Below are 24,594 nucleotides of genomic sequence, written 5' to 3' on the forward strand. Positions count from 1 at the left end.
CAGAAAGCTGGACACAGGGGCAGAAAGCTGGACACAGGGGCAGATTGCTGGACACAGGGGCAGATTGCTGGACACAGGGGCAGATTGCTGGACACAGGGGCAGAACGCTTGACACAGGGGCAGAACGCTGGACACGGGCAGAAAGCTGGACTCAGGGGCAGAAAACTGGACACAGGGGCAGAAAGGCAGAAAGCTGGACATTGGGGCAGAATGCTGGACACGGGCAGAATGCTAGACACAGGGGCAGAATGCTGGACATGGGCAGAATGCTGGACACAGGGGCAGAAAGCTGGACACAGGGGCAGAACGCTGGACATGGGCAGAATGCTGGACACAGGGGCAGAAAGCTGGACACAGGGGCAGAACGCTGGACACAAGGGCAGAACCCTGGACACAGGGGCAGAATGCTGGACACAGGGGCAGAAAGCTGGACACAGGGGCAGATTGCTGGACACAGGGGCAGATTGCTGGACACAGGGGCAGATTGCTGGACACAGGGGCAGAACGCTTGACACAGGGGCAGAACGCTGGACACGGGCAGAAAGCTGGACTCAGGGGCAGAAAACTGGACACAGGGGCAGAAAGGCAGAAAGCTGGACATTGGGGCAGAATGCTGGACACGGGCAGAATGCTAGACACAGGGGCAGAATGCTGGACATGGGCAGAATGCTGGACACAGGGGCAGAATGCTGGACACAGGGGCAGAAAGCTGGACACAGGGGCAGAACGCTGGACATGGGCAGAATGCTGGACACAGGGGCAGAAAGCTGGACACAGGGGCAGAACGCTGGACACAAGGGCAGAACCCTGGACACAGGGGCAGAATGCTGGACACAGGGGCAGAAAGCTGGACACAGGGGCACAAAGCTGGACACAGGGGCACAAAGCTGGACACAGGGGCACAAAGCTGGACACTGGTGCAGAATGCTGGACACTGGGCAGAATGGAGAAACGGGCATGATTGGAGACACAAGGGGCAGGATGACAGACATGGCGGCATGACTGGAGACACTGGGGCATGACTGGAGACAGATGGGGCAGGATTGGAAACAGATGGGGCAGAATGGAGACACAGGGGGGCATGATTGCAGACATGGGGGCATGATTGGAGACCCGGCAGAAAGGTGATACGGGCATGATTGGAGACACTGGAGGCAGGATTGGAGACAGATGGGGCAGGATCATGGGGCAGGATGGATACGATGGAGACAGATGGGGCAGGATGGGGAGATCATATGGGGCAGAATGGATACTCATTAGGGCAGGATGGGAGAACATATGGCTGACGCCAGGAATGAGACACTTGGGGGCCAGGATGGGGAATATTATTATCATAGAGGCTAATTAAGGGATATTATTACTGCAGTGATGTATTTATTTTATTTTTTGAGTATACTGTTTTAAATGGAGGGGCTGTCCTATTACTGTGTAGAGTGATACTATGTTGCCTTCTTCATGTGGTGCAATGTAGAAGTTGGGAAAATTAAGTAATGTGTTCTGCAAGCGGAGCTCGAGATAACGGTGTTATTTCCTGCAGAGAGGAGCCCTGGCTGGAAGAAGTGATGGCGGTCTGTGCTGGATGAAAGATGAAGGACTTCACCTAGAGATGTCACTGGTGAGTCAGTGTGTTACCTATACACTGACACTATACACTGTATACTATATACAGAGCTCCTGTGTATAATGTCACTAGTGATCACTGTATTTCCTGTACACAGACACTGCATACTAAGTATACATCTCCTGTGTATAATGGCACTGATGGTGATAGTATTGTGTTTTTTTTTTTTATTATTGATCAGTATTGTAGTATTCAGTCACTATGTGGTGGTAATATGTGGTCTGGTCATGATGTTGTGGTATTTGTTCCTTGTATTTGATATTATTCAATTACTGTGGTGGTAATATGTCATCTGGTCATGGTGCTGTGGTATTTGTTCCTTGTATGTGGTATTATAGGTCATTTTAAAAATTGAAAAATAAATAAAAATATACCTATATTGTATTGCATATTTTAACAAATATTTAATAGGTTACAGTAGAGTAGGGCCTGGCCAAAAGTGTCTACCTTGTCATTTTGGTGGCTTAAAAAATCTTTTGGCCAAAACAAAAGCTGCCGGCTATATGTGTGATCTGGTGATGGGAACTGTCAATGTGTGATAGGTGAGAAGTGGAGATTTTCCAAGAGAGAGCGGTGGGACTGTGGACAGTTTGAGGGGTGGAGCATGGAGGCGGGGCTGGGGTGGAGCCTGGGCGGAGTCTCAAGGGGGCCCCAAAAATTTTGCCAGTATGGGGCCCCGAAATTTCTAGTGGCAGCCCTGGTTGTAGAATCACAGTTTTCTCTGCTGCAGGTCTAGCAGGGCTATGAATGCTGAGCTGTGTATAACACTGCCCCACCACTGATTAGCAGTTTTCTGTGTACACTGTATACTGACAGAAACCTGCCAATCGGTGGTGGGGCAGGGCTGGACTAGGAGGCACCAGACACCTAGTCCCTGTAGTGATAATCTCCTGCTGATAAATACTGATATTATTGAAACAGCAAAACATAGCCCAGTAAGTGACACATCACTGGAATACAAGTCTTTCCCTTCCAGTCAATTAACCATCTTATACTCCTCAAAGGTCAAAGATCTAAAACTTTTTATTCCATTTTTTGTGTTATACATATTAAATATTCAAAATTAAAGAAATATAACACTGAGTCTATATAAAAATGGCAGTATTTAGCACATGTTGACCGCCACAGCACAATGTGGCTATAAAGACTTCACAGTTGAGTGGTTCTAACATTGTTGCGGTGAATATTGTGTGGCATTATTACTGTCAGCAGTTATTATTACATTTAGAGAGTAAAGGACACCCACACACATTTACACGTAAGTGCAGCACTATGACATCTGGAGAAGGACCATTACCGTGTTTTGCACACAAAGCTAAGTAATACTTCCAAGGCCAGACAATCGCGTCTATTCACATTATCAGATTACTACATTAGCCCGTAGAATAAAAATTGATATAACTAGCAAATAAATTATTTTATTTACTACCGTCCTACCGTAATGGGGTAAGAAACATTGACAAAGACTGCATAAAGTTCACCATTATCATGTTGCCTTGCTGTAGTTGATCTCAAGGATTGCCAGGAGACACGGCTATGGCTTGGTTTGGTCCATCAATTTCAATTGAACTATTCTATTTTGCCAAAATGTTACAAAATGGGTCAGATTTATTAATCCTGCACAGACAGGATAAACATATACTTCACAATCTGAAGATAAGCTAATTCTATCACTATGGCTCATGCTTCATTATCATTTTGGGGCTTCTTGAGACACTATTGTCTAACTTTACAATACCTAATTATTATTGGCTAAATTTTAGACCAATTTTTCTGCACCAAAATTTTGCTACAAGTGAATCCACAAAACAAAAGAGCGAGAGGTGGTCAGGTCACCAAAAGACGTTCTTATCCCAATGTGCCCAGAACCACATCCTGTAAGAAACGTCAAGGTGTTGGTGCGCTACCTGGTAAAAGGTACAATACTCAACGAATTATGAGTTACCTTGTATTGGAGATGCATAGTACACAGATCACAACTCAGTTTTCGGCTCCAAAAAGGAGCCTTCATCAGGTGTCTTTTACCTCCTGTCTGGAGTCGAGAAATGGTTTGTGATGTGTACCATGGACTTCCAATAAAGGTAACTCATAATTTGGTGAATATCGATACCTTGTAATTTCTTCAATCAGTTGTTACCTGCCTCTTCCCTAAGCGACTTCTCTTCCGATGCCGTCTCTGGTCCCAGAGGTGAAGTTAACTCTTCACCCACCACCTTCTATTCTACCTCCTGAGCTCCACCTAAACTACATCTTTTTGGAAACGCATGTCCAGATCTAACACATTGATAGAGCAAAACTAACTCCTATTTAAAAGTTTCTGGGATTCAGTTTACGGCTTAGGAGAATAGAAGAAATACACAGACTGCTTTCCAACAATCTCCAGGGTCTTTTATTTTATACCCTTAATGAATATAGGCCTCCCAGCTCAGTCAAACCTCTCAAAAGTTCTTTTCTTCAATGTGTGTTCTTTCCAGCTAAGCCACATGTTTCCTGGAAGGCCATATTCCCTTTCATGAATAAGCCCCAAACACGGTTTTTAAGTATATATATAAAAAAGTTTAAAAAGATTTGCAAAAATTTAAGTCAGACGGTACGAGGATGTATACAATTGGAACTGTTCACCCATTTTTGTTTATTTTAACAGATTCTTGTTTTAAAAATGGATGACAAATGGAAGGCTTTCATTTTCCAATTAAGAAAACTCTAAGTCGGTCTTGTAAACGTAGCCTATTGGGCTTCCAAGTTTCAGCAATAGACAACTTGTGTCTAGCAATAGACAACTTTAATTTGTGGAGCCCATCACCTGCTGGAGCGGACAATAAATATGAATTAATAGTTAATATATTAAATCAATTTTAAGATTTTATTTTAAAAAATGTGTTCAAAGTTGCTTTCCCTTTAACATAACAAAAGAAGGAGTAGATACTTCCGGTTTCCCCTGTTGCTCCGGTGCCTCACTTTCTCTGTTTTCCGCCAATGTTTGTTGGCAGGGCTACAGCAGTGACATCCTGTGTGCAGCCAATCACTTGCCTCCGCAGTCTTATGCTGTCCATCTCACCATGACCACTGGGCCCAGTAATTGGCTGCATACAGGATGCCACCGCTGCAACCCCGTCAACAAGTGCTGGTGTGAAGCAGAGGGTGCGCAACACTGGAGCAGCACGTGCAACCGTAGGCAACCAAGGCTCGAACTGAACTCCACCACTATTACATAGATGATCTCACCTGTTTTCAACAATGCCATTAGCAGATATATAGCATGGGCTTGTTGTAAAATTGCTGTCTGTATCCCATGAACAGGACAATAGAGCTGAGGAGTTATAAGTGCAGTCGAGATGAGCTGAAACGACAGAACATAGTAACATAGTTAGCAAGGCCGAAAAAAGACATTTGTCCATCCAGTTCAGCCTATATTCCATCAGAATAAATCCCCAGATCTACGTCCTTCTAAAGAACCTAATAACTGTAAGATACAATATTGTTACGCTCCAGGAAGACATCCAGGCCTCTCTTGAACCCCTCGACTGAGTGCGCCATCACCACCTCCTCAGGCAAGGAATTCCAGATTCTCACTTCCCTAATAGTAAAGAATCCTCTTCTATGTTGGTAGAAAAACCTTCTCTCCTCCAGACGCAGAGAATGCCCCCTTGTGACCGGCACCTTCCTTGGTATAAACAGATACTCGGAGAGATATTTGTATTGTCCCCTTATATACATGGTTATTAGATCGCCCCTCAGTAATCTTTTTTGTAGACTAAATAATCCTAATTTTGCTAATCTCTCTGGGTATTGTAGTTCCCCATCCCCTTTATTAGTTTTGTTGCCCTCCTATGTACTCGCTCTAGTTCCATTATATCCTTCCTGAGCAACGATGCCCAAAACTGTACACAGTACTTCATGTGCGGTCTAACCAGAGATTTGTACAGAGGCAGTATAATGCTCTCATCATGTGTATCCAGACCTCTTTTACAGAAGATAAGGTATAAGAATATGCTGTGTTACTGTCGTCACAACTATCATATTTAGAGGTTTATTCACCTGGTATAATTTAGTATTTGGAGAATATCTATTTGTCTCCACCGGACCAGAGATAGCCTTAAATTTACCAGCAAATGTTTCAGCCGAGCGCCAGCACACTGTCATCATCTGGAAAAATGTGGCCTTGTTAGCTATTTTTGTTCATCATAGTAAAAGATTTTTCTCTGAAAGAATGTTCCTCCCTTGGCCAGTGGCACGTGCCTCCTAGGAGAGCTAATTACTCAATACAGCAATGATTGAACCATTAATGAGCCCTGAAACTTTACCAAGGATAAAAGCCAAGCCAGAAACTAATTTACAGATCTCTTGTTTTGGCATGCTTGGTCCTCATCAGTGTAAAGCAAAGTCTGGCTGGTTAAGTTTGACATCCTTGAGGCAACTGCAGGGAACTGCTGGCCCTCTATTACACAGACCAACAGTCTACAGAGTCTGATTAGCAATGCTACCTACATTATTAAATATATAAATTAGCTCTCTCATAAAATGAAAGAAACTATCTCATAAGTGCCACCTGGGGGAGGAAGCTTCAACTATGGTAACTGTAATTAGTTTCTTTCATTCAGCAAGAAAAATAATGAGCATACTTTTCTGCCATGGAGCGTTACCTATATGTAAAAATACTCCATGAGACCCTAGGCTATGGCTATGTGCATACGGAGTCATGCAGGCACCAAGTTTTCCCAGGCGAAGACCCTTCTTGAAAATGGTGGTCATTTTGCTGAAGAGTCTTCGATGGTGGTCTTGTCGTTGTTCTTGTGGTTTCCTCCACCGGCAGAGTCTTTCTCTCTATACTGTGAGGTCTAGTCTAGGGAGCAGGCCATATCCCATACTAAGCTGCCTGAATAATGAGCACGTCACTTCTTTTAATCTCTTCAGGGATTCTGAACCCTGATAAAGTAAAAAATAAAGTGGCATTTGTAGAACTTTTTAGGCGGATTTTGCCTGTAAACGACGTTGGATGTGTAGTGCCCCCACTGTCGCAGGGCCGAGGGGTACCCGGTACTGGGCCTCTGAGTCTCTGTTCTGGGGTTGTCACGGTGATTAGACCCGGTCCGTGACCCTGCTGAGGGGCGTACAATAAAGGTGGAGGGAATGGTGATGATGTTGTGGTGGTGCGGTGCAGGTCGGTCGCAGTAAATAACGAGGACACCAGGTTGCAGTCTCTTTACCTCTTTACTGAAGGCCTCAGGATCCTCAATCCGGAATACGGTTAACCGGGCTGCGCAAGTCCGGCCGGTCCGATGGCACCTCCAGAGTTCCCTTTGCAGGTGGAAATCTGTGCCTACCTTCTAGCGCTTGTGTGTTGTGGTCCTCCCCTGCTGTGCTTACGGGATAGTCCCCAGAACTGTTGTGTCTGTTTCTGAAGTTCCCTCACAACTCGATTAAGATGTTCTGCTTCGTCCCCCAGATGATATGGCTAGGACGCACCCGTATGACGGGTAGGCTCGGAGTTCTTCTGGGACCCTAGCGTCGCCCCTCTCCTATTGTTGCCCCCTGTGTCTTCGTAGGTGATTTGTGTGAGACAGCCCGCCTATAGCTGACTGTCCTGCCGTAGGTTTGAAGTATTGCTTGGAGCCTAGTACTTCCTCGGCGTTCCGGCCACAGGCTACGTGCCTCAGTAGGATGTTGCCTCGTCTTACAGCACGACTCCTACTGGTATTTCCCCTTGTTGCGTTGATCTCGTTTCTCACTCAGCACAATGAACCTCGCTTCTTGTCCTTTCTTGGGGTACCGCCGCTATCTCGTGCAGGCGCGGTCCCGTAACGTTCTCTCTGTTCGCTAGGCCTCTGTCAGGATCCCACCCCTGACAGGGACCCCCCTGAGTCTCTCCCCGCAACACCCTCTGCCACAGGGTGTTGCCTGTTCGATTCCCAGTCAGCTTCTGTCTAACTTTCTGCCTAACCCCCAGTTTTACCAGATTGTGAGGAGTGGCCTAATACATAGAACCCTTAGCTCCCCCTGGAGGCCAGACTGTGAAGTGTATTGGTGACTGTGATACCTGGTCAGAAGAACTCCTTCAGTGCCATCAGACGTACCATAGCCCCCTTAGCGGCGGAGCATCAGTACTGCAATGACCAGGACTCTGGGGCGCTGCACTCCCCCCCGGTTAAATCCAGTACTCCTGGACTGGGAAGAAAACAACAATACATGTCAGCAAAAAGACATACAATTTTGAAATGCAATAACAATAAGCAAGTTTGAACAGGGCTTCCCTTTATGGGAGGTGAGGACACTTGAACGTTACAAACCTGGTTAAATACTTTAAATAACATACTATAAATAACTTCTCTTACCCAACCGGGTATTCTACTTAGTGCAATTTCTGAACAATAATTTAACATTGCCTTTAAGGATGTACACGCTGAATCCACTAAAGACCTTCTTATAAAACATTATAAGGCTAATCAACTTTTTCTTCATTTTCCTTTTTTTTTACATCTGCAGGACCGCCTGTCTACTTGCCCAGGCCTACCGCCTCTCATTCTGTTGCAGGACCGCCCCTTTCAGCCCGGGCCTACTGCCTTTCTGCTACTATACACAGTATAGAACTTATCTTCCATCTCTCAATTCAAGATCACCGAGCCATCTCTGTATGGCTCCTAGGAGGACTCACCGATTAACCCCATCTGGGTTCACTTCCTGTCCTCATTCTCTGACACATCATTAAACATTTCTTACTATCAACTATCTGACTACATATAACTTTACATGTAAGCATTATCACTATTTCTCTTAAGGCATCATTATACTTTAAGTGCTATGGATGAACGTTCCCTTTAAGAAGGAACCAAGTCTCTATGAGGTAGTGCAACTTCTCAAGCTGCAAGTCCGTACGCAGCAAGGACTCCGGTACTGCTTCCAGGAACAGTTTCTTCGCAAAGAGTCCTTTCTTTTATAAAACCAGTAGAGGGCACCTTTAAGAAGGTGCAAACTATTTACAAGAAGTTTGTAATCATGCAGTGTTCATGATCCAGTAGTTCTTTCAACAATGATAAGACAGGAACAAAAAACACCTCTTTACCTCTTTACTGAAGGCCTCAGGATTCTCAATCCGGAATATGGTTAACCGGGCTGCGCAAGTCCGGCCGGTCCGATGGCACCTCCAGAGTTCCCTTTGCAGGTGGAAATCTGTGCCTACCTTCTAGCGCTTGTGTGTTGTGGTCCTCCCCTGCTGTGCTTACGGGATAGTCCCCAGAACTGTTGTGTCTGTTTCTGAAGTTCCCTCACAACTCGATTAAGATGTTCTGCTTCGTCCCCCAGATGATATGGCTAGGACGCACCCGTATGACGGGTAGGCTCGAAGTTCTTCCGGGACCCTAGCGTTGCCCCTCTCCTATTGTTGCCCCCTGTGTCTTCGTAGGTGATTTGTGTGAGACAGCCCACCTATAGCTGACTGTCCTGCCGTAGGTTTGAAGTATTGCTTGGAGCCTAGTACTTCCTCGGCGTTCCGGCCACAGGCTACGTGCCTCAGTAGGATGTTGCCTCGTCTTACAGCACGACTCCTACTGGTATTTCTCCTTGTTGCGTTGATCTCGTTTCTCACTCAGCACAATGAACCTCGCTTCTTGTCCTTTCTTGGGGTACCGCCGCTATCTCGTGCAGTCGCGGTCCCGTAACGTTCTCTCTGTTCGCTAGGCCTCTGTCAGGATCCCACCCCTGACAGGGACCCCCCTGAGTCTCTCCCCGCAACACCCTCTGCCACAGGGTGTTGCCTGTTCGATTCCCAGTCAGCTTCTGTCTAACTTTCTGCCTAACCCCCAGTTTTACCAGATTGTGAGGAGTGGTCTAATACATAGAACCCTTAGCTCCCCCTGGAGGCCAGACTGTGAAGTGTATTGGTGACTGTGATACCTGGTCAGAAGAACTCCTTCAGTGCCATCAGACGTACCATAGCCCCCCTTAGCGGCGGAGCATCAGTACTGCCACGACCAGGACTCTGGGGCGCTGCAGATGCACATGCCCTAAGTATTCAATAAACCACCAGGGAGGAAAGTGAAGGTAGACCATGAATGGTGTGCACAGGATGTTAATGTCAGACCCTAATCATGTTCTGCCCTCTTTGTTAATTTTTACCAACCTGAAATTGGTCAATTTGGCAATAAAGTTTTGAAGTCAAATGATTTCACAAATACCCCTATAAATGGTTTCAGAATACACTAAGGAACAGACCTCTCCATTTTCTGAAGGGTTATAAACCACTATTATTGCAGAAGCCTGAAAGCCCTTGAGATACACGGAGGATTGTCTGCTTCACAAGAAAGGGAATCGTTTTTATTTCATTGATTTCCCCGTATAATTGTGTCCATGGAGCAGATGAAGTGAGATACTAAACACATTACATCAAGAGAACAAAGCAAATTCCTTATTCGGGGGTCTGATGAAGGAATGTGAGGTGCTCACATGAAATATGTTTTTATTTTTGTCCATTTTTTCTGCAATTCTTTCTATAGTTACGATATATATTTCTTACTTTTATATTCTTTGAGCTCATGTCACAGGTGAGCTTCTGCCTTGTTCATTTAACAAGAATGATATAAAGCATAGTGTGCACATATATTTCCTTTACTACCGTCATTGTCACTGTGAAGCTAAAGAGAAAGAACCAACATATTTCCCCAGCTTCACTTATTCATCCTGCTCTCCTGTGCCCTCTACTCCTGCTCCACACTTCGGAATAGCTGGTCTTTTACCCAGGCCAAAAGTTTCCAGCCCCCTGAAAAATCTACCAAATGGTTGATAAGTTGAGTCGCCCACCAGGGCAATGAGGAAACTCGGTACAGGGTCTGGTCGCTCTTGTCACGGTGGCCGCAACCCGGTCCATGGCCCTGGCCACTCAATAAAAGGGATAAGTCTTTAAAGGGAATTTGGTAATAAAGAGTTTGTTCCTGACGCCACCTGTGGTGTTCGGTCAGTAGGGACCGATGCTGCTAAAAGGGGTCCTCTGGGGTAATGTTGTTGCAGCAAGATGGTGACGTTTCCCACAGGTGAAGCGGGGTCCCCAGGGTTCCCAAGATGTATGGCAGGGATAGTAGTTTGCTGATAAATTAGTGGAGGACATAGTGTTGTAAAGTCTTTACTTGGTTTACTGATGGTAGTGGTCAACCTCAGTCCAGGGTACCAGGTACAGGTGTAGCTGTGGTCCGGCCGGCTTGGAGGCAATAGGTATATCCCCTTTTCCAGGTGAGGTCTGTAAGCCTTTCCTACTTGCGCTGATGTGCGAAGTCCCTGCTGCCTGAAGCTTGCTGGCAAGGTACTCCTTTCCTCTCCTGTCCTGGGACAGGTGCCTGCACGGTGGGCAGTGTGAGATGTTTTACAGGGTCTCTATCACGACCCAGGTTCTTAAGATACTACTTCACCTCAGACTTGGTGTGGGCAAGTAACGTACAGTCTAATGCTCTACAGTTCTGTCATGCGTCCTGGAGGGCGACACGACCTTGGGCTCCCGGTGCCCGGCTTCTGGACTCTGGCTCTGAGGGTGCCCAGTCACAGTTCCCCTCTGAGCCCCTTTTCCTCCACTGCGCTCCTTCCCTCTTTGGCTCCATCACTCTCAACCCCTTGGGTTCTCCTCTCCCAGAGCTGCAGCTCAAAGCCCGGCTGCACGGCTCCGCCGTCTGCTCTTCACTCCTCAGTGTCTCTCACTAACTGCCTAACTCCTCCTCCAGACCAGGATATCTCTATCTGAGGGAAGCTCCCGAGTCCGGGTTCAGAGCTCCCCCTTCTGGCCTGGATTTGGAATGTGTTGTGTGTGGGTGTCTTACCTGGTAAAGGAAACTCCCCTTGCCTCCTGGCATGATATTACCCTCCCCGAAAGGAAGGCAACATCACTGTAATAACCGGTTACCTGGGGTGTTACAGGTACCCTATGTGCATTCCAGGACAAATGTCACCCAGTTCCCTAATTAAACCCCTGACATAGGTTTCTTATAGATTACATGAACACTATCATCATCATCAAATCAATCACATATCCTCTATGAGGCTGATCTGCTCTGTGATTGATTGTGTGATGTCTGCAGTCAGGACTTTGTAGTTCAGGAACATAATTTCAGAACATGGACCTGTCAAATAATTACAAACAGTCGAAATGGAGAAAATTAGGGTGTAAGGTATGAGAAATTTGCAAATATATTTTAAAGGAACCTGTCATGTTGAAAACTGTATGTGAAAGTGACCTGTGGGTAGGATGTTATAGAGCAGAAGACGCTGAGCAGATTGCTAAATATTTTTGTGGGAAAAGTTTCGGTAAAACTTGTATTTTATTCATTGAAATCCCTGGTGTTTGTATATGCAGTGCCCCAGGGTCCTGGTCATTGCAGTATTGTAATTTTCCTCTAGGGGAGAGTGATGTTACGTTTGGAGGCAAAGAAGGACAACTGCATCCAGGTATCACAAACATGCAACACATTTCACACTACAGGCCACCAGGGGGAGCTCTGCTCCTATTTATTAGGTCACTCCCCATACTTTGGTAAAACTGGTGACCTGTAGGGAAAGTTAGTTAGTTGCTGGCTTCGCTTCGCTCATGTAGTTGGTCCCTGACAGGGGTGGGATCCAGTCAGAGATCGAGACAGGAGGACACAGAGCTGTGCATGCTGAGAGCTGCAGCTTCTAGAAAGAGAAAACTGAACGAGAACTGTATTGCAGAGAGGGTGAGAGAAGTCATAGCAAAGGAGTGGACACCAGGAGGGGATCAGCCCTACACAGGCTGCCTCCTTCTGAGGCGCAGGATCCCGGTAGCCGGAACACCGAGGGAGTAACGACCCTTTATGCCTTGCTCCAGAGACCGGCAGGACAGCTAATTTCACATTACCTGTCCGCCCCTACACCCAGGAGGCAAGGTGGCACCCCTTAGAGGCTGAGGCATGATAGAGTCCCTATAAACCGCCTCAAGCCACCGGTCATACGGGTTTGTCCTATCCTAACCGGGGGACAGAGAGAGAGAGAGACAACATCTACAACATCTGTGAGGACCTTATGAGAAGCTTAGCAGTAAGGGACTACAACACCACGGAGCTAGAGGAAGGCTACTGATTTCCACCTGGACAAGGGAACTCTGGACTTGCCTCCAAACCGGCCGGAATCTGTCTGCCCTGTGATTTGGTGCTCTGGACTGTGGATGCTGAAGTCTTCAGTAAAGGTAAAGAGACTGCAACCTTGTGTCCTCGTTCTTCACTATGCCTCTCACCATCCACCATCTACACACCGGGAAGCCCTGGGGACATACTTCACCTGTGGGAAGGTATACCATCTAGCTGCAATAACATCACCCCAGCAGACCCCTTAAAGCAGCGTCACGAACATTCCCTTTAAAGACCTTTCCCCTTTTACATGGACGTCCCAGGGCCACGGACCGGGTCAGCCACCGTGACATCCCCCTATGAACCGAAGGATCTGGTACCGAGTACCCCACGGCCCCATGGGGGTGCTCCATATACACAAGAGCAAGAGCGCAACAATCGAGGTCGCAGAGGGTGCGACTGAAACTGAGCCCATGTGGGAGGGGGCCCACCAATGCAAAGTTCACCTGGATATGCATTCTCTGAAGAACATGCTGTATGGTGTAGAAGCGAAGCAAGGTGAAAAGAATCATTTGCTTCTTTTTAAAATGTGGACATTATATCAGGATGGCATACATTATGCCAAGATGGCAGACATTATACCAAGATGAGGACATTATACCAAGATGTAGACATTATTCCAACATAGCAAGCATTATTCCAAAATCTGGGACATTATTCCATTAAACCAGGATGTGGACATTATACCAGGATGGGAGAAATTATACCAGGATGAGGACATTATACTAGGATGTAGATATTATTCCAACATAGCATACATTATGCCAACATCAGGGACATTATACCAAGATGTGGACATTATACCAGTAAGGCGGACTTTATATCTGGATGGCGGACATTATAACAAGATAGCAGACATTATATCAGGATGTGCATATTACACCAATATGGTGGACATAATACCAGCATGGGGGACATTATTCCAGAGTGAGGGACATTATACCAGAATGGGGACATTAAATCAGAATGGGGACATTAAATAATAAAAAATAAAATAAAAGTGGGACATTATATCAGAATAGGTAACAATATAACAAAATAGAGAACAATACAGCATAATGGGGGATATTATACCAGAATGGGGACATTGTAACTTAAAGGAGACATTATATCAGGATGGGGACATTATACCAGAAGGGGGGACAATATACAGTCATGGCCGAAAGTGTTGGCACCCTTGAAATTGTTCCCAAAAATTAAGTATTTCTCCCAGAACAAAAACATAGAAAAAAGCAAATTGGACATAATTTCACATTTAACTCCCCAAAAATCACCCTACCAAAATTGTTGGCACTTGTCCAAAAATGTGAATAAATAACTTTATTTCAAGCATGTTGTGTTTGTTCAAACTCACCTCTGGCAAGTAAAAGGAGTGGGCACTATGAATATCACACCTGAAACCAGATAAAAGGGGGAAAAGTTGACTGAATCTTTGCATTGTGTGTTTATGTGTGCCACACTAAAAATGGAGAACAAAAAGAGAAGAAGAGAACTGTCTGAGCACTTGAAAACCAAAATTGTTGAAAGATGTCAACAATTTCAAGGTTCCAGGTCCATCTCCAGCGATCTTAATGTTCCTTTGTCTACGATGTGCAGTGTAATCAAGAAGTTTACAACCCTTGGGACTGTAGCTAATCTCCCTGGACATGGATGGCAGAGAAAGATTTTTGAAAGTTTGCAACACTGTTCAGATGCTGGATAAGCAGCCCCAATCAAATTCAACAGAAATTAAAGCTGTCTTGCAGGCTCAGGGTGCATCAGTGTCTGTGCAAACTATCCATTGACATTTGAATAAAATGAAACGCTATGGCATGAGACCCAGGATGACCCACACTGCTGACACAGACATCAAAAAGCTAGACTGCAGTTTACCAAAATGTATGTACGTAAGCCAAAATCCTTCTTAGAAAGCATCTTGTTGACAGATGAGGCTAAGATAAGCTTTTTGATAAAGCACATCTTTCTACTGTCTACCAAAAACGGAATGAGGTTTGCAAAGAAAAGAACACAGTACCTACAGTCAAATATGGTGGAAGTTCAAAGATGTTTCGGGGTTATTTTGCTGCCTCTGGCACTGCTGTTGGGAGAAGGCACCTTTCAAATATGAGAGACTTGGAGCATTTTGCAACAGATGAGTGGTCCAAAATTCCAGTTTAGAGGTGTAAGTAGCTTGTTGATGGTTATAGGAAGCGAGTGATTCAGTTATTTATTACAAAGCGTGTGCATCCAAATATCAAGTTGAGGGTGCCAACTATTTTGTCTGGCCCATTTTTAAGGTTTAGTGTAAAATTATGTCCAATTTGCCCTTATTGCTCTTTTTTTATGTTGTCCCAATATACACGAAGGAAATAAACATGTGTATAACAAAACATGTGTAATTGCAATAATATTCTGGGAGAAATATCCACAGGTTCTCTTTGGAGGGGTTGTCGGGGCTTCGGACAAAAGTATGTAGTCACACTATGTGACCGCAGACAGCCGAATCGTGACAGCTAGTGGATGCCCACTCTGTCACGATACCTGGATATTCCTGTTGCGAGCGGACGGTCACGTGACCACATCTATGTGATTTTCATATTTGTGATCATTTGTGACCACTCTCTCTCATTCAGAATATCGAGGAATCGTAACAGTTCAGTAGTCTGCAGTCACATAGGGCGACTTCAGACTTTTGTCCTAAAAGCCCCAACAACCCCTTTAAGAACATCTTAGACACCTCTATCTTCATATTTGTATTATGGGGTTAAATGTTCTTCACATGAAGGCTGCATGTTATCATCATTACCCAACGTTTATGGGTATATACCTATTTATTCTGGCACTTAAAATTTAATGAAATTGAAACCATTAATCTAAGACTCCAGTTTATATATTATTTTAAACTTTGTAGAGCTTGGATGCTTAGAGATATACATGTTTTCTACTGTATACTAACATTTACATAAGAAAAGAATCTTTCACACTATGAATTACAAGTGTTGCCTTTCTGCTGCGCAAAAAAAATGGAATTCATGATTAATTTCCTCCACGCTACCAAGATATTTACTGCTCCATGAGGCCACGTTTCTGCAGACTGCTAGCTCTAAGCCTTCCACTAGGTGGCACCACAAAGCTGCCATATCAATACAATGTATTTCACATTGACAGCTGGGTAAAATGCAGAATATAGAAATGTTTGTTCTATGTATTGTTCCGTTATATTAAGGCTGCTGACCACAGCTCGTCCTGTTAACATTTTTAAAAAGCTTTAACACTTAACATAGCAGAAAGGAGAACTACTAGTTGTACCATCACACTACCTATTGTGATCCCCTCTGCTGCGGTGCTGGGGACTGACTCTGTTCCTCCTTTTTCAGGTATAAGGCACCATAGTTTTACGTTCTCCCCTATTATAGCAGCCTACTTTATCCTTTTCCTATATTGGTCTGTACTATGGTCTATATATAATTAGGCACCATAATCTCACATGGTCTTAGATTCGATGCCTTGCTATCCTCCATAATTGCAGACTGACTGCTGTTTATAATGCCCTGTGGTTTGCTAACGAGCCTGTTATTTATATGCATTATATAAGGTGACGCTCCCTCTCCTATCATTCCCCCTCTGCTTCTGACACGGTGGGCATGATGATGTCACTTCATCGCACACCACGCTGTGCCGAGCAGTGGAGCTGCTGAGTAGATGCGCTGCAGAGACCGGAGCAGTGGGAGAATGGGGAGAGGTGAGCATTGCATTAATATAGTCATAAATCAGTGAGTAAATGGTGGGCATAATACTAGTGGAATATAGAGTGTGCATTATAGTATAAAAGTCTGTATTATACTCTATGGGACTGCATTATACACTATGGGGGCTGCGTTACATTCTATGGGAGCTGCATTACATTCTATGGGGTCTGTATTACACTGTATGGGGGCTGCATTACATTTTATGGAGGCTGCATTATGCTCTATGGGGGCTGCATTATACTCTATGGGGGCTGCGTTACACTCTATGGGGCTGCATTACATTCTATGGGGTCTGCATTACACTATGGGGGCTGCGTTCCACTTTATGGAGGCTGCATTATACTCTATGGAGGCTGCATTATACTCTATGGGGGCTGCATTATACTCTATGGGGGCTGCGTTACACTCTATGGAGGCTGAATTACTCTATGGTGGCTGCATTATACTCTATGGGGGCTACGTTACAATCTATGGAGGCTGCATTATAATCTATAGGGGGTGCATTATACTCGATGGGGCTGCATTATACCCTATCAAGGACAATGGGAAGTACATTATATGGTGTAACTATATGGGAGCTGCATTATACTCTATGGGGCTGAATTATACTCTATGGGGACTGTGTTATATTATTTGGGCTGCATTATACTCTATAGGTTTGCATAATATGTTGTGGGGCTACATTATACACTGTCGGGCTGCATTCTTTTCTATGAGGCTGATATTATACGCTATGAAAATGAAGGGGGGAGGCAGGGATGAAGAAGATGTCGTAACAACAGGGGCTGTGACAATGCTGCTGAGTTTTATGTATTTATATGTGATGTGATAAAGTTATGTTATATTTTATCCCTATGGCTGGTATTGTATGTTTGGTTCTTCTACAGGATATGCCTATGGCCATTCCGGGGAATGTGGCAGGTCTGTCCATTAGGGGACCCATACATCATAAAGCAGATAGGGATATAGTACAGTTTGCAGCCAGGTCACAAAGTGACTCTTGGGCTGAATCATACTCTACTCTCTGGGGCTGCATTATACTCTAAGGGGCTGCATTATACTCTATGGGGCTTCATTATACGCTGTGGGGGCTGCATTATACTCTGTGGGGGCTGAATTATAATCTATTAAGGGCTGCATTACACTCTGTGGGGGGCTGCATTATACTCTATGGGGATTGCATTATACTCTATGGGGGCTGCATTATACTATGTGGGGGCTGCATTATACTCTATCAAGTACTATGGGGAGTGCATTATACTATGTGTACTAAATAGGTCCTGTATTATACTCTAGTGAGGACTATTGGAAATCTATTATACTAAATTAAGGACTATGGACTGCATTATACCATAGGGGTTGCATTATACAATATGGAGGACTGTGAGATGCATTATGCTATATTAAGGACTATGGTGTTCATTATACTATATGGAAGACTATTGGGTGTATTAATCTATATGGAGGGTAATAGGATACATTATACTATATTGTGGATTATGGGTAGTGTATTATACTATATGGAGGATTATGCGGAGTGATTGAAATGTTTATGCCAGAACAGAAATCATTGTTCTCAGCAGAACATCGCCCAGTGAAAACTGCAGGTTTGCTGCTGATAACATGATACTGTACGCGGATAGATTCATCTACTAGTGATCGTTCTATGCCCATAATTCTTCATCAGCCAGTGTAAAGAGGCCGGGAAACAAAGCATTGAATGACTTCCATATTGTTGATCACGCTCATGTAATTGCCTGAACTCAGCGCATGTAAATACAATTAAAATGTTTCTGTGTGATGGTACAATATGCTAGCACTAGATGGTGGCCCGATTCTAATGCATCGGGTATTCTAGAATATGTATGTAGTTTATTTATGAAGATTTTAGAATAATTCAATGAATACACAGAATTCGGCTGGCCGGGCGCAACCAATTAGCGAAGCGTGGTTCAAATCCCATGCCAATTCACGGCCGGAGTGCGCCTGTCGCTGATTGTTTGAGGCCGGTCACATAGTATATAGCACAGCCACGTAGTATATAGCACAGCCACATAGTATATAGCAGCCCACATAGCATATAACACAGCCACGTAGTATATAACACAGCTCACGTAGTACATAACACAGCCCACGTAGTGTATAACACAGCCATGTAGTATATAACACAGCTTACGTAGTATATTGCACAGCCACGTAGTATATTGCATAGCCCACATAGTATATTGCACAGCCACGTAGTATATTGCACAGCCCACGTCGTATATAGCACAGCCACGTAGTATATAGCACAGCCACGTAGTATATTACACAGCCCACGTAGTATATAACAGCCCACGCAGTATATAACACAGCCCATGTAGTGTATAACACAGCCCACATAGTGTATAACACAGCCCACATAGTGTATAACAGTCACGTAGTATATAACACAGCCCACATAGTATATAAAACAGCCCATATAGTATATTGCACAGCCACGTAGTATATTGCACAGCCACGTAGTATATTGCACAGCCCACATAGTATATAACACAGCCAATGTAGTATATTGCCCAGCCACGTAGTATATTGCACAGCCCACGTAGTATATTGCACAGCCACGTAGTATATAGCACAGTGACTTAGTATATTGCATATCCACGTAGTATATTGCACAGCCCACACAGTTTATTACACAGCCCACATAGTATATAGCACAGCGACGTAGTATATAACACAGCCCATGCAGTATGTAACACAGCCACGTAGTCCCACATAGTATATAGCACAGCCAAGTAGTATATAGCACAGCCACGTAGTATATTGCACAGCCACATAGTATATTGCACAGCCACATAGTATATTGCACAGTCCATGTAGTATATAGCACAGCCCACGTAGTATATAGCACAGCCCACATAGTATATAACACAGCCACGTAGTATATTACACAGCCCACATAGTATATAGCATAGCCACGTAGTATATAACACAGCTCACATAGTACATAACACAGCCCACGTAGTGTATAACACAGCCACGTAGTATATAACACAACTTACGTAGTATATTGCACAGCCACGTAGTACATTGCATAGCCCACATAATATATTGCACAGCCACATAGTATATTGCACAGCCCACGTAGTATATAGCACAGCCATGTAGTATATAGCACAGCCACATATTATATTGCCCAGCCCACGTAGTATATTACACAGCCACATAGTATATTACACAGCCCACGTAGTATATAACAGTCCACGCAGTATATAACACAGCCCATGCAGTATGTAACACAGCCACGTAGTCCCACATAGTATATAGCACAGCCAAGTAGTATATAGCACAGCCACGTAGTATATTGCACAGCCACATAGTATATTGCACAGCCACATAGTATATTGCACAGTCCATGTAGTATATAGCACAGCCCACGTAGTATATAGCACAGCCCACATAGTATATAACACAGCCACGTAGTATATTACACAGCCCACATAGTATATAGCATAGCCACGTAGTATATAACACAGCTCACATAGTACATAACACAGCCCACGTAGTGTATAACACAGCCACGTAGTATATAACACAACTTATGTAGTATATTGCACAGCCACGTAATACATTGCATAGCCCACATAATATATTGCACAGCCACATAGTATATTGCACAGCCCACGTAGTATATAGCACAGCCACGTAGTATATAGCACAGCCACATATTATATTGCCCAGCCCATGTAGTATATTACACAGCCACGTAGTATATTACACAGCCCACGTAGTATATAACAGTCCACGCAGTATATAACACAGCCCATGTAGTGTATAACACAGCCCACATAGTGTATAACACAGCCACGTAGTATATAACACAGCCCACATAGTATATAACACAGCCCATGTAGTATATTGCACAGCCACGTAGTATATTGCACAGCCACGTAGTATATTGCACAGCCCACATAGTATATTGCACATATTGCACAGCCATGTAGTATATTGCACAGCCACGTAGTATATTGCACAGCCATGTAGTATATTGCACAGCCCACGTAGTATATTGCACAGCCACATAGTATATAGCACAGCCACATAGTATAGTGCAAATCCACGTAGTATATGCACAGCCCACGCAGTTTATTACACAGCCCATGTAGTATATAGCACAGCGACATAGTATATAACACAGCCCATGCAGCATATAACACAGCCACGTAGTCCCACATAGTATATAGCACAGCCAAGTAGTATATAGCACAGCCACGTAGTATATTGCACAGCCACGTAGTATATTGCACAGTCCATGTAGTATATAGCACAGCCCACGTAGTATATTGCACAGTCCACATAGTATATAGCAGGGGTGTCAAACTGCATTCCTCGAGGGTCTCAAACCATGCGTGTTTTCAAGATTTCCTTAGCATTGCACAAGGTGCAGGAATCATTATCTGTGCAGGTGGTTAAATTATCACCTGTGCAATACAAGGAAATCCTGAAAACATGACCTGTTTGCGGCCCTCGAGGAATGCAGTTTGACACCCCTGGTATATAGCACAGCCCACGTAGTATATAACACAGCCATGTAGTATATAAAACAGCCCACGCAGTATATAGCACAGCCAACATAGTATATAGCACAGCAATGTAGTATATAACACAGCCCATGCAGTATATAACACAGCCCACGTAGTCCGTAGCACAGCCAAGTAGTATATTGCACAGCCACGAAGTATATTGCACAGCCACGAAGTATTTTGCACAGCCACGTAATAAATTGCACAGCCACGTAATAAATTGCACAGCCACGTTGTATATTGCACAGCCACGTAGTATATTGCACAGTCCACGTAGTATATAGCACAGCCTACATAGTATATAGCACAGCCGATGCAGTATATTGCAGAGGCGACACAGTATATAACACAGCCCACGCAGTATATAGCACAGGCCACGCAGTATATTACACAGCCACGTAGTATATTACACAGCCCATGTAGTATATAGCACAGCCACGTATTATATTACACAGCCGATGTACTATATAACACAGCCAACGCAGTATATAACACTGCCCACTTAGTATATAACACAGCCCACGCAGTATATAACACTGCCCACGTAGTGTATAACACAGCCCACGCAGTATATAGCAATGTGGGCACCATATCCCTGTTAAAAAAATAATTAAAATAAAAAAATTATATACTCACCCTCCGACGGCCCCCAGATCCATCCCAGGCCTTTCTCGCTCCTCGCGCGCCGCTCCGGTCCCAAGCGGTAATAACACGTGACATCATCTCCGGTCATTACAAAAGAAGGAGAGAAAAAGATATGCACACTAGTGGGATCAACCAACTGTAATATATTTTATGTAACAGATAATCACAAAAGGGCAACAAGAAGGACACACAGTTTTAAAAACATTTAAAAATCAAAATGGACCAACCTAGGTCCCCCAGGACAAGTTTAGGTGTGAAAACGGACCAATATGGCAATATACAAAGATAATATAGGCAAAACACATACAAAAATATATAATAAATTAACTAGACAGCAAATTACACACAGGTAAAAAATATAGTCACCATCCTATGCTGCCAGCTGACCTTAACCATATACCACCAGCCCGTGTGTATATTGGTAATCCATTCAAACAGGCAGGAATAGACAGAATATCAGAATGAGTAACAATGTTTCTATGCCATATAATATGTCTAAAACCTGCCTCAATACTAGTGCACTAAAAAGTATACATAGAGAATACCCAGGCGGTGGGTACCTTCCCCTGATGAAGACGCTCTAGTAGCGTCGATACGCGTGGGGCCCTTTTGTGATTATGTGTTAAATAAAATATATTACAGTTGGTTGATCCCACTAGTGAGCATATCTTTTTCTCTCCTTTTTTTGTCTTGTACTTTGTTATATGCACGTGGTTGATCCCTGTGTTACTAATTTGTCCAGTGCCCGCTATTTCTCTGTTTTTGTTACATAATCATCTCCGGTCATTGCCGCAATGCATTATTGTGACCGGGGCGGCGCGCGACATGCGGGTAAGGCCTGGGTTGGATCCAGGGGCCATCGGAGGGCGAGTATATGATGATTTTAATTTATTTTTTAAAATTATTTTTAACATTATATGTTTTTACTATTGATGCTGCTTAGGCAGCATCAATAGTAAAAAGTTGGTCACACAGAGGGTTAATGGCAGCGTTAACGGACTGCCTTACACCGCGTTATGCCGCGGTGTAAGGCAGTCCTTTTAACGCTATGTGGGCGCTGACTGGGGGGAGTATGGAGGGGGCACTGACTGTGGGGGAGTAGGGAGCGGCCATTTCACGGCCGGACTGTGCCCGTCGCTGATTGGTCGCAGCCAATCAGCGACGAGAGATTTCCATGACAGACAGACAGAAAGACAGACAGACAGACAGAAAGACAGACAGACAGATAGATGGAAGTGACCCTTAGACAATTATATAGTAGATTTGAGGCCTGACTTTAAACTTTTGCCCAGGGCCCCACTTTGTGTAAAACCGTCCCTGGCAGAGTACCCATATTCAGGACTCGGTCCTGTTTGGCTCTTCTTAACATTGACGTCACTCGTCACTTTGACGAAAGTTTTAATACTAGATGTTATGACCTTTCCCATTTGGGTACACTTTGACGCTGTTGGGATGGCTTTTACTCTTTTTAATCAATAAATGGTGTTTACTAAGTACCCAATGTTATTTATATGCACTACTGCTTTTACTTATTTAAATTATAAAGCAAGGTGAGAGCCCCATGGTGGATCCCACTCTAAGAAGCCATAAGACTTAACTTTTATTAAATTGACTAAAATACAAAGAGAGTATTGATAAAAATGTCCCTAATCCGCCTTCTATTCATAAACTTTAAGGAAAAGAAAAACTGCCAGAGATCCCTAGAATGGGGCTCTTGAGCCTCCTTCATTGTCTGTGGGATGGAAATAGCTGAGCACTGTCCAATAGTCAATTAATGGCATTAAGGCCAAGCATGTGCACGCCTACTCCATTCAGGGAGCCACATTCTTGGGATCGTTGTGGGTCCCAGTGGTTAGACCCCCAGTTATCAGCAAATTATCCTCTGTAACCTTTCCATCTTACTATGCTCTTTTTTTTGTCAAAAATCAATGGAAAGTGTGAACAGAGCCTTAGAGATGCCCGCTGAAGACAAAATGTTGCGGCAATGGAAAAACGTCTGCTTGGGCTGTTGGTTTGATGAAACGTCTCTGCTCCTATAAACCTCTGCCATTGGAAATCTGATTTATTTTTAATTCGTCTTCAACAACAACAGACACTTAGATTGCGCTTTTCTTCGGATTTATGACAAGTCTTCCCATGGTTATATAATTATGATAAAAGTTCCTTAAAGTAATTATTCCCTTTATCCACATATACACTACGTTTTGTATGCGGATGGGGACTTTTGGCTTTAGACAACCTAGTAAGTTGATAGTCTATTGCTAACACATTGCTGGGTCAGCAGCGGCTTTGTGCAGGGAACATATAAATTACATTCTTATCATGGCAGCTACTTTCTCCTAGGGATTTGTGAGGGTCCCGGGAGTCAGATCAGTTTGCAAAAGACGACAATTACTATGATAGGAAATCTCCTTTCTTCTCCAGGAATGCTCGTTTTCGAAGGCGAGGGAGTTTCTTGTAATAATATACCATGTATCTCTGGAAATATAGAACCCTGTAATTACACGGGTTATGACAAAACTATGACACTGTGATACGGTACTAATCATTAATTTATTTAATAGATAGATTTTATGATTGTTTGACTTTGCAATAATTTAGGTCTTCAACATCTGTTCCTAAAAGTACCTTCACTCCTTATGGGGATGCAGCGCCCCAGAGTCCTGGTCGTTGCAGTACTGTGGCTCCGCCACTAAGGGGAGCTATGGTACGTCTGATGGCACTGAAGGAGTTCATCTGACCAGGTATCACAGACACCAATACATTTCACAGCCGGGCCTCCAGGGGGAGCTAAGGGTTCTATTCATTAGGCCACTCCTCACATACTGGTAAAACTGGGGGTCAGGCAGGAAGTTAGGAAGAAAGCCGACTGGGTTGGAACCAGGCAACACCTTGTGGCAGAGGGTGTTGTGGGGGAA

The 24,594-nt window shown here is 44.2% G+C and overlaps 1 protein-coding gene across 3 annotated transcripts in view; it reads right to left on the reverse strand.

Moving 5' to 3' along the window:
- Window positions 1–24,594, reverse strand: part of IL2RB (interleukin 2 receptor subunit beta) — a 98,895-nt gene that overhangs the window by 65,815 nt on the left and 8,486 nt on the right. For all 3 annotated transcript variants that reach the window (XM_077278738.1, XM_077278739.1, XM_077278740.1), the window contains one exon: window positions 4,847–4,961. In XM_077278738.1, the coding sequence (XP_077134853.1) occupies window positions 4,847–4,961 (115 nt within the window). The remainder of the gene's footprint in view (window positions 1–4,846; window positions 4,962–24,594) is intronic.

The sequence above is a fragment of the Ranitomeya variabilis genome, chromosome 8 (genome assembly GCF_051348905.1).
Source record: "Ranitomeya variabilis isolate aRanVar5 chromosome 8, aRanVar5.hap1, whole genome shotgun sequence".
NCBI classification, from domain to species: Eukaryota; Metazoa; Chordata; class Amphibia; order Anura; family Dendrobatidae; genus Ranitomeya; species Ranitomeya variabilis.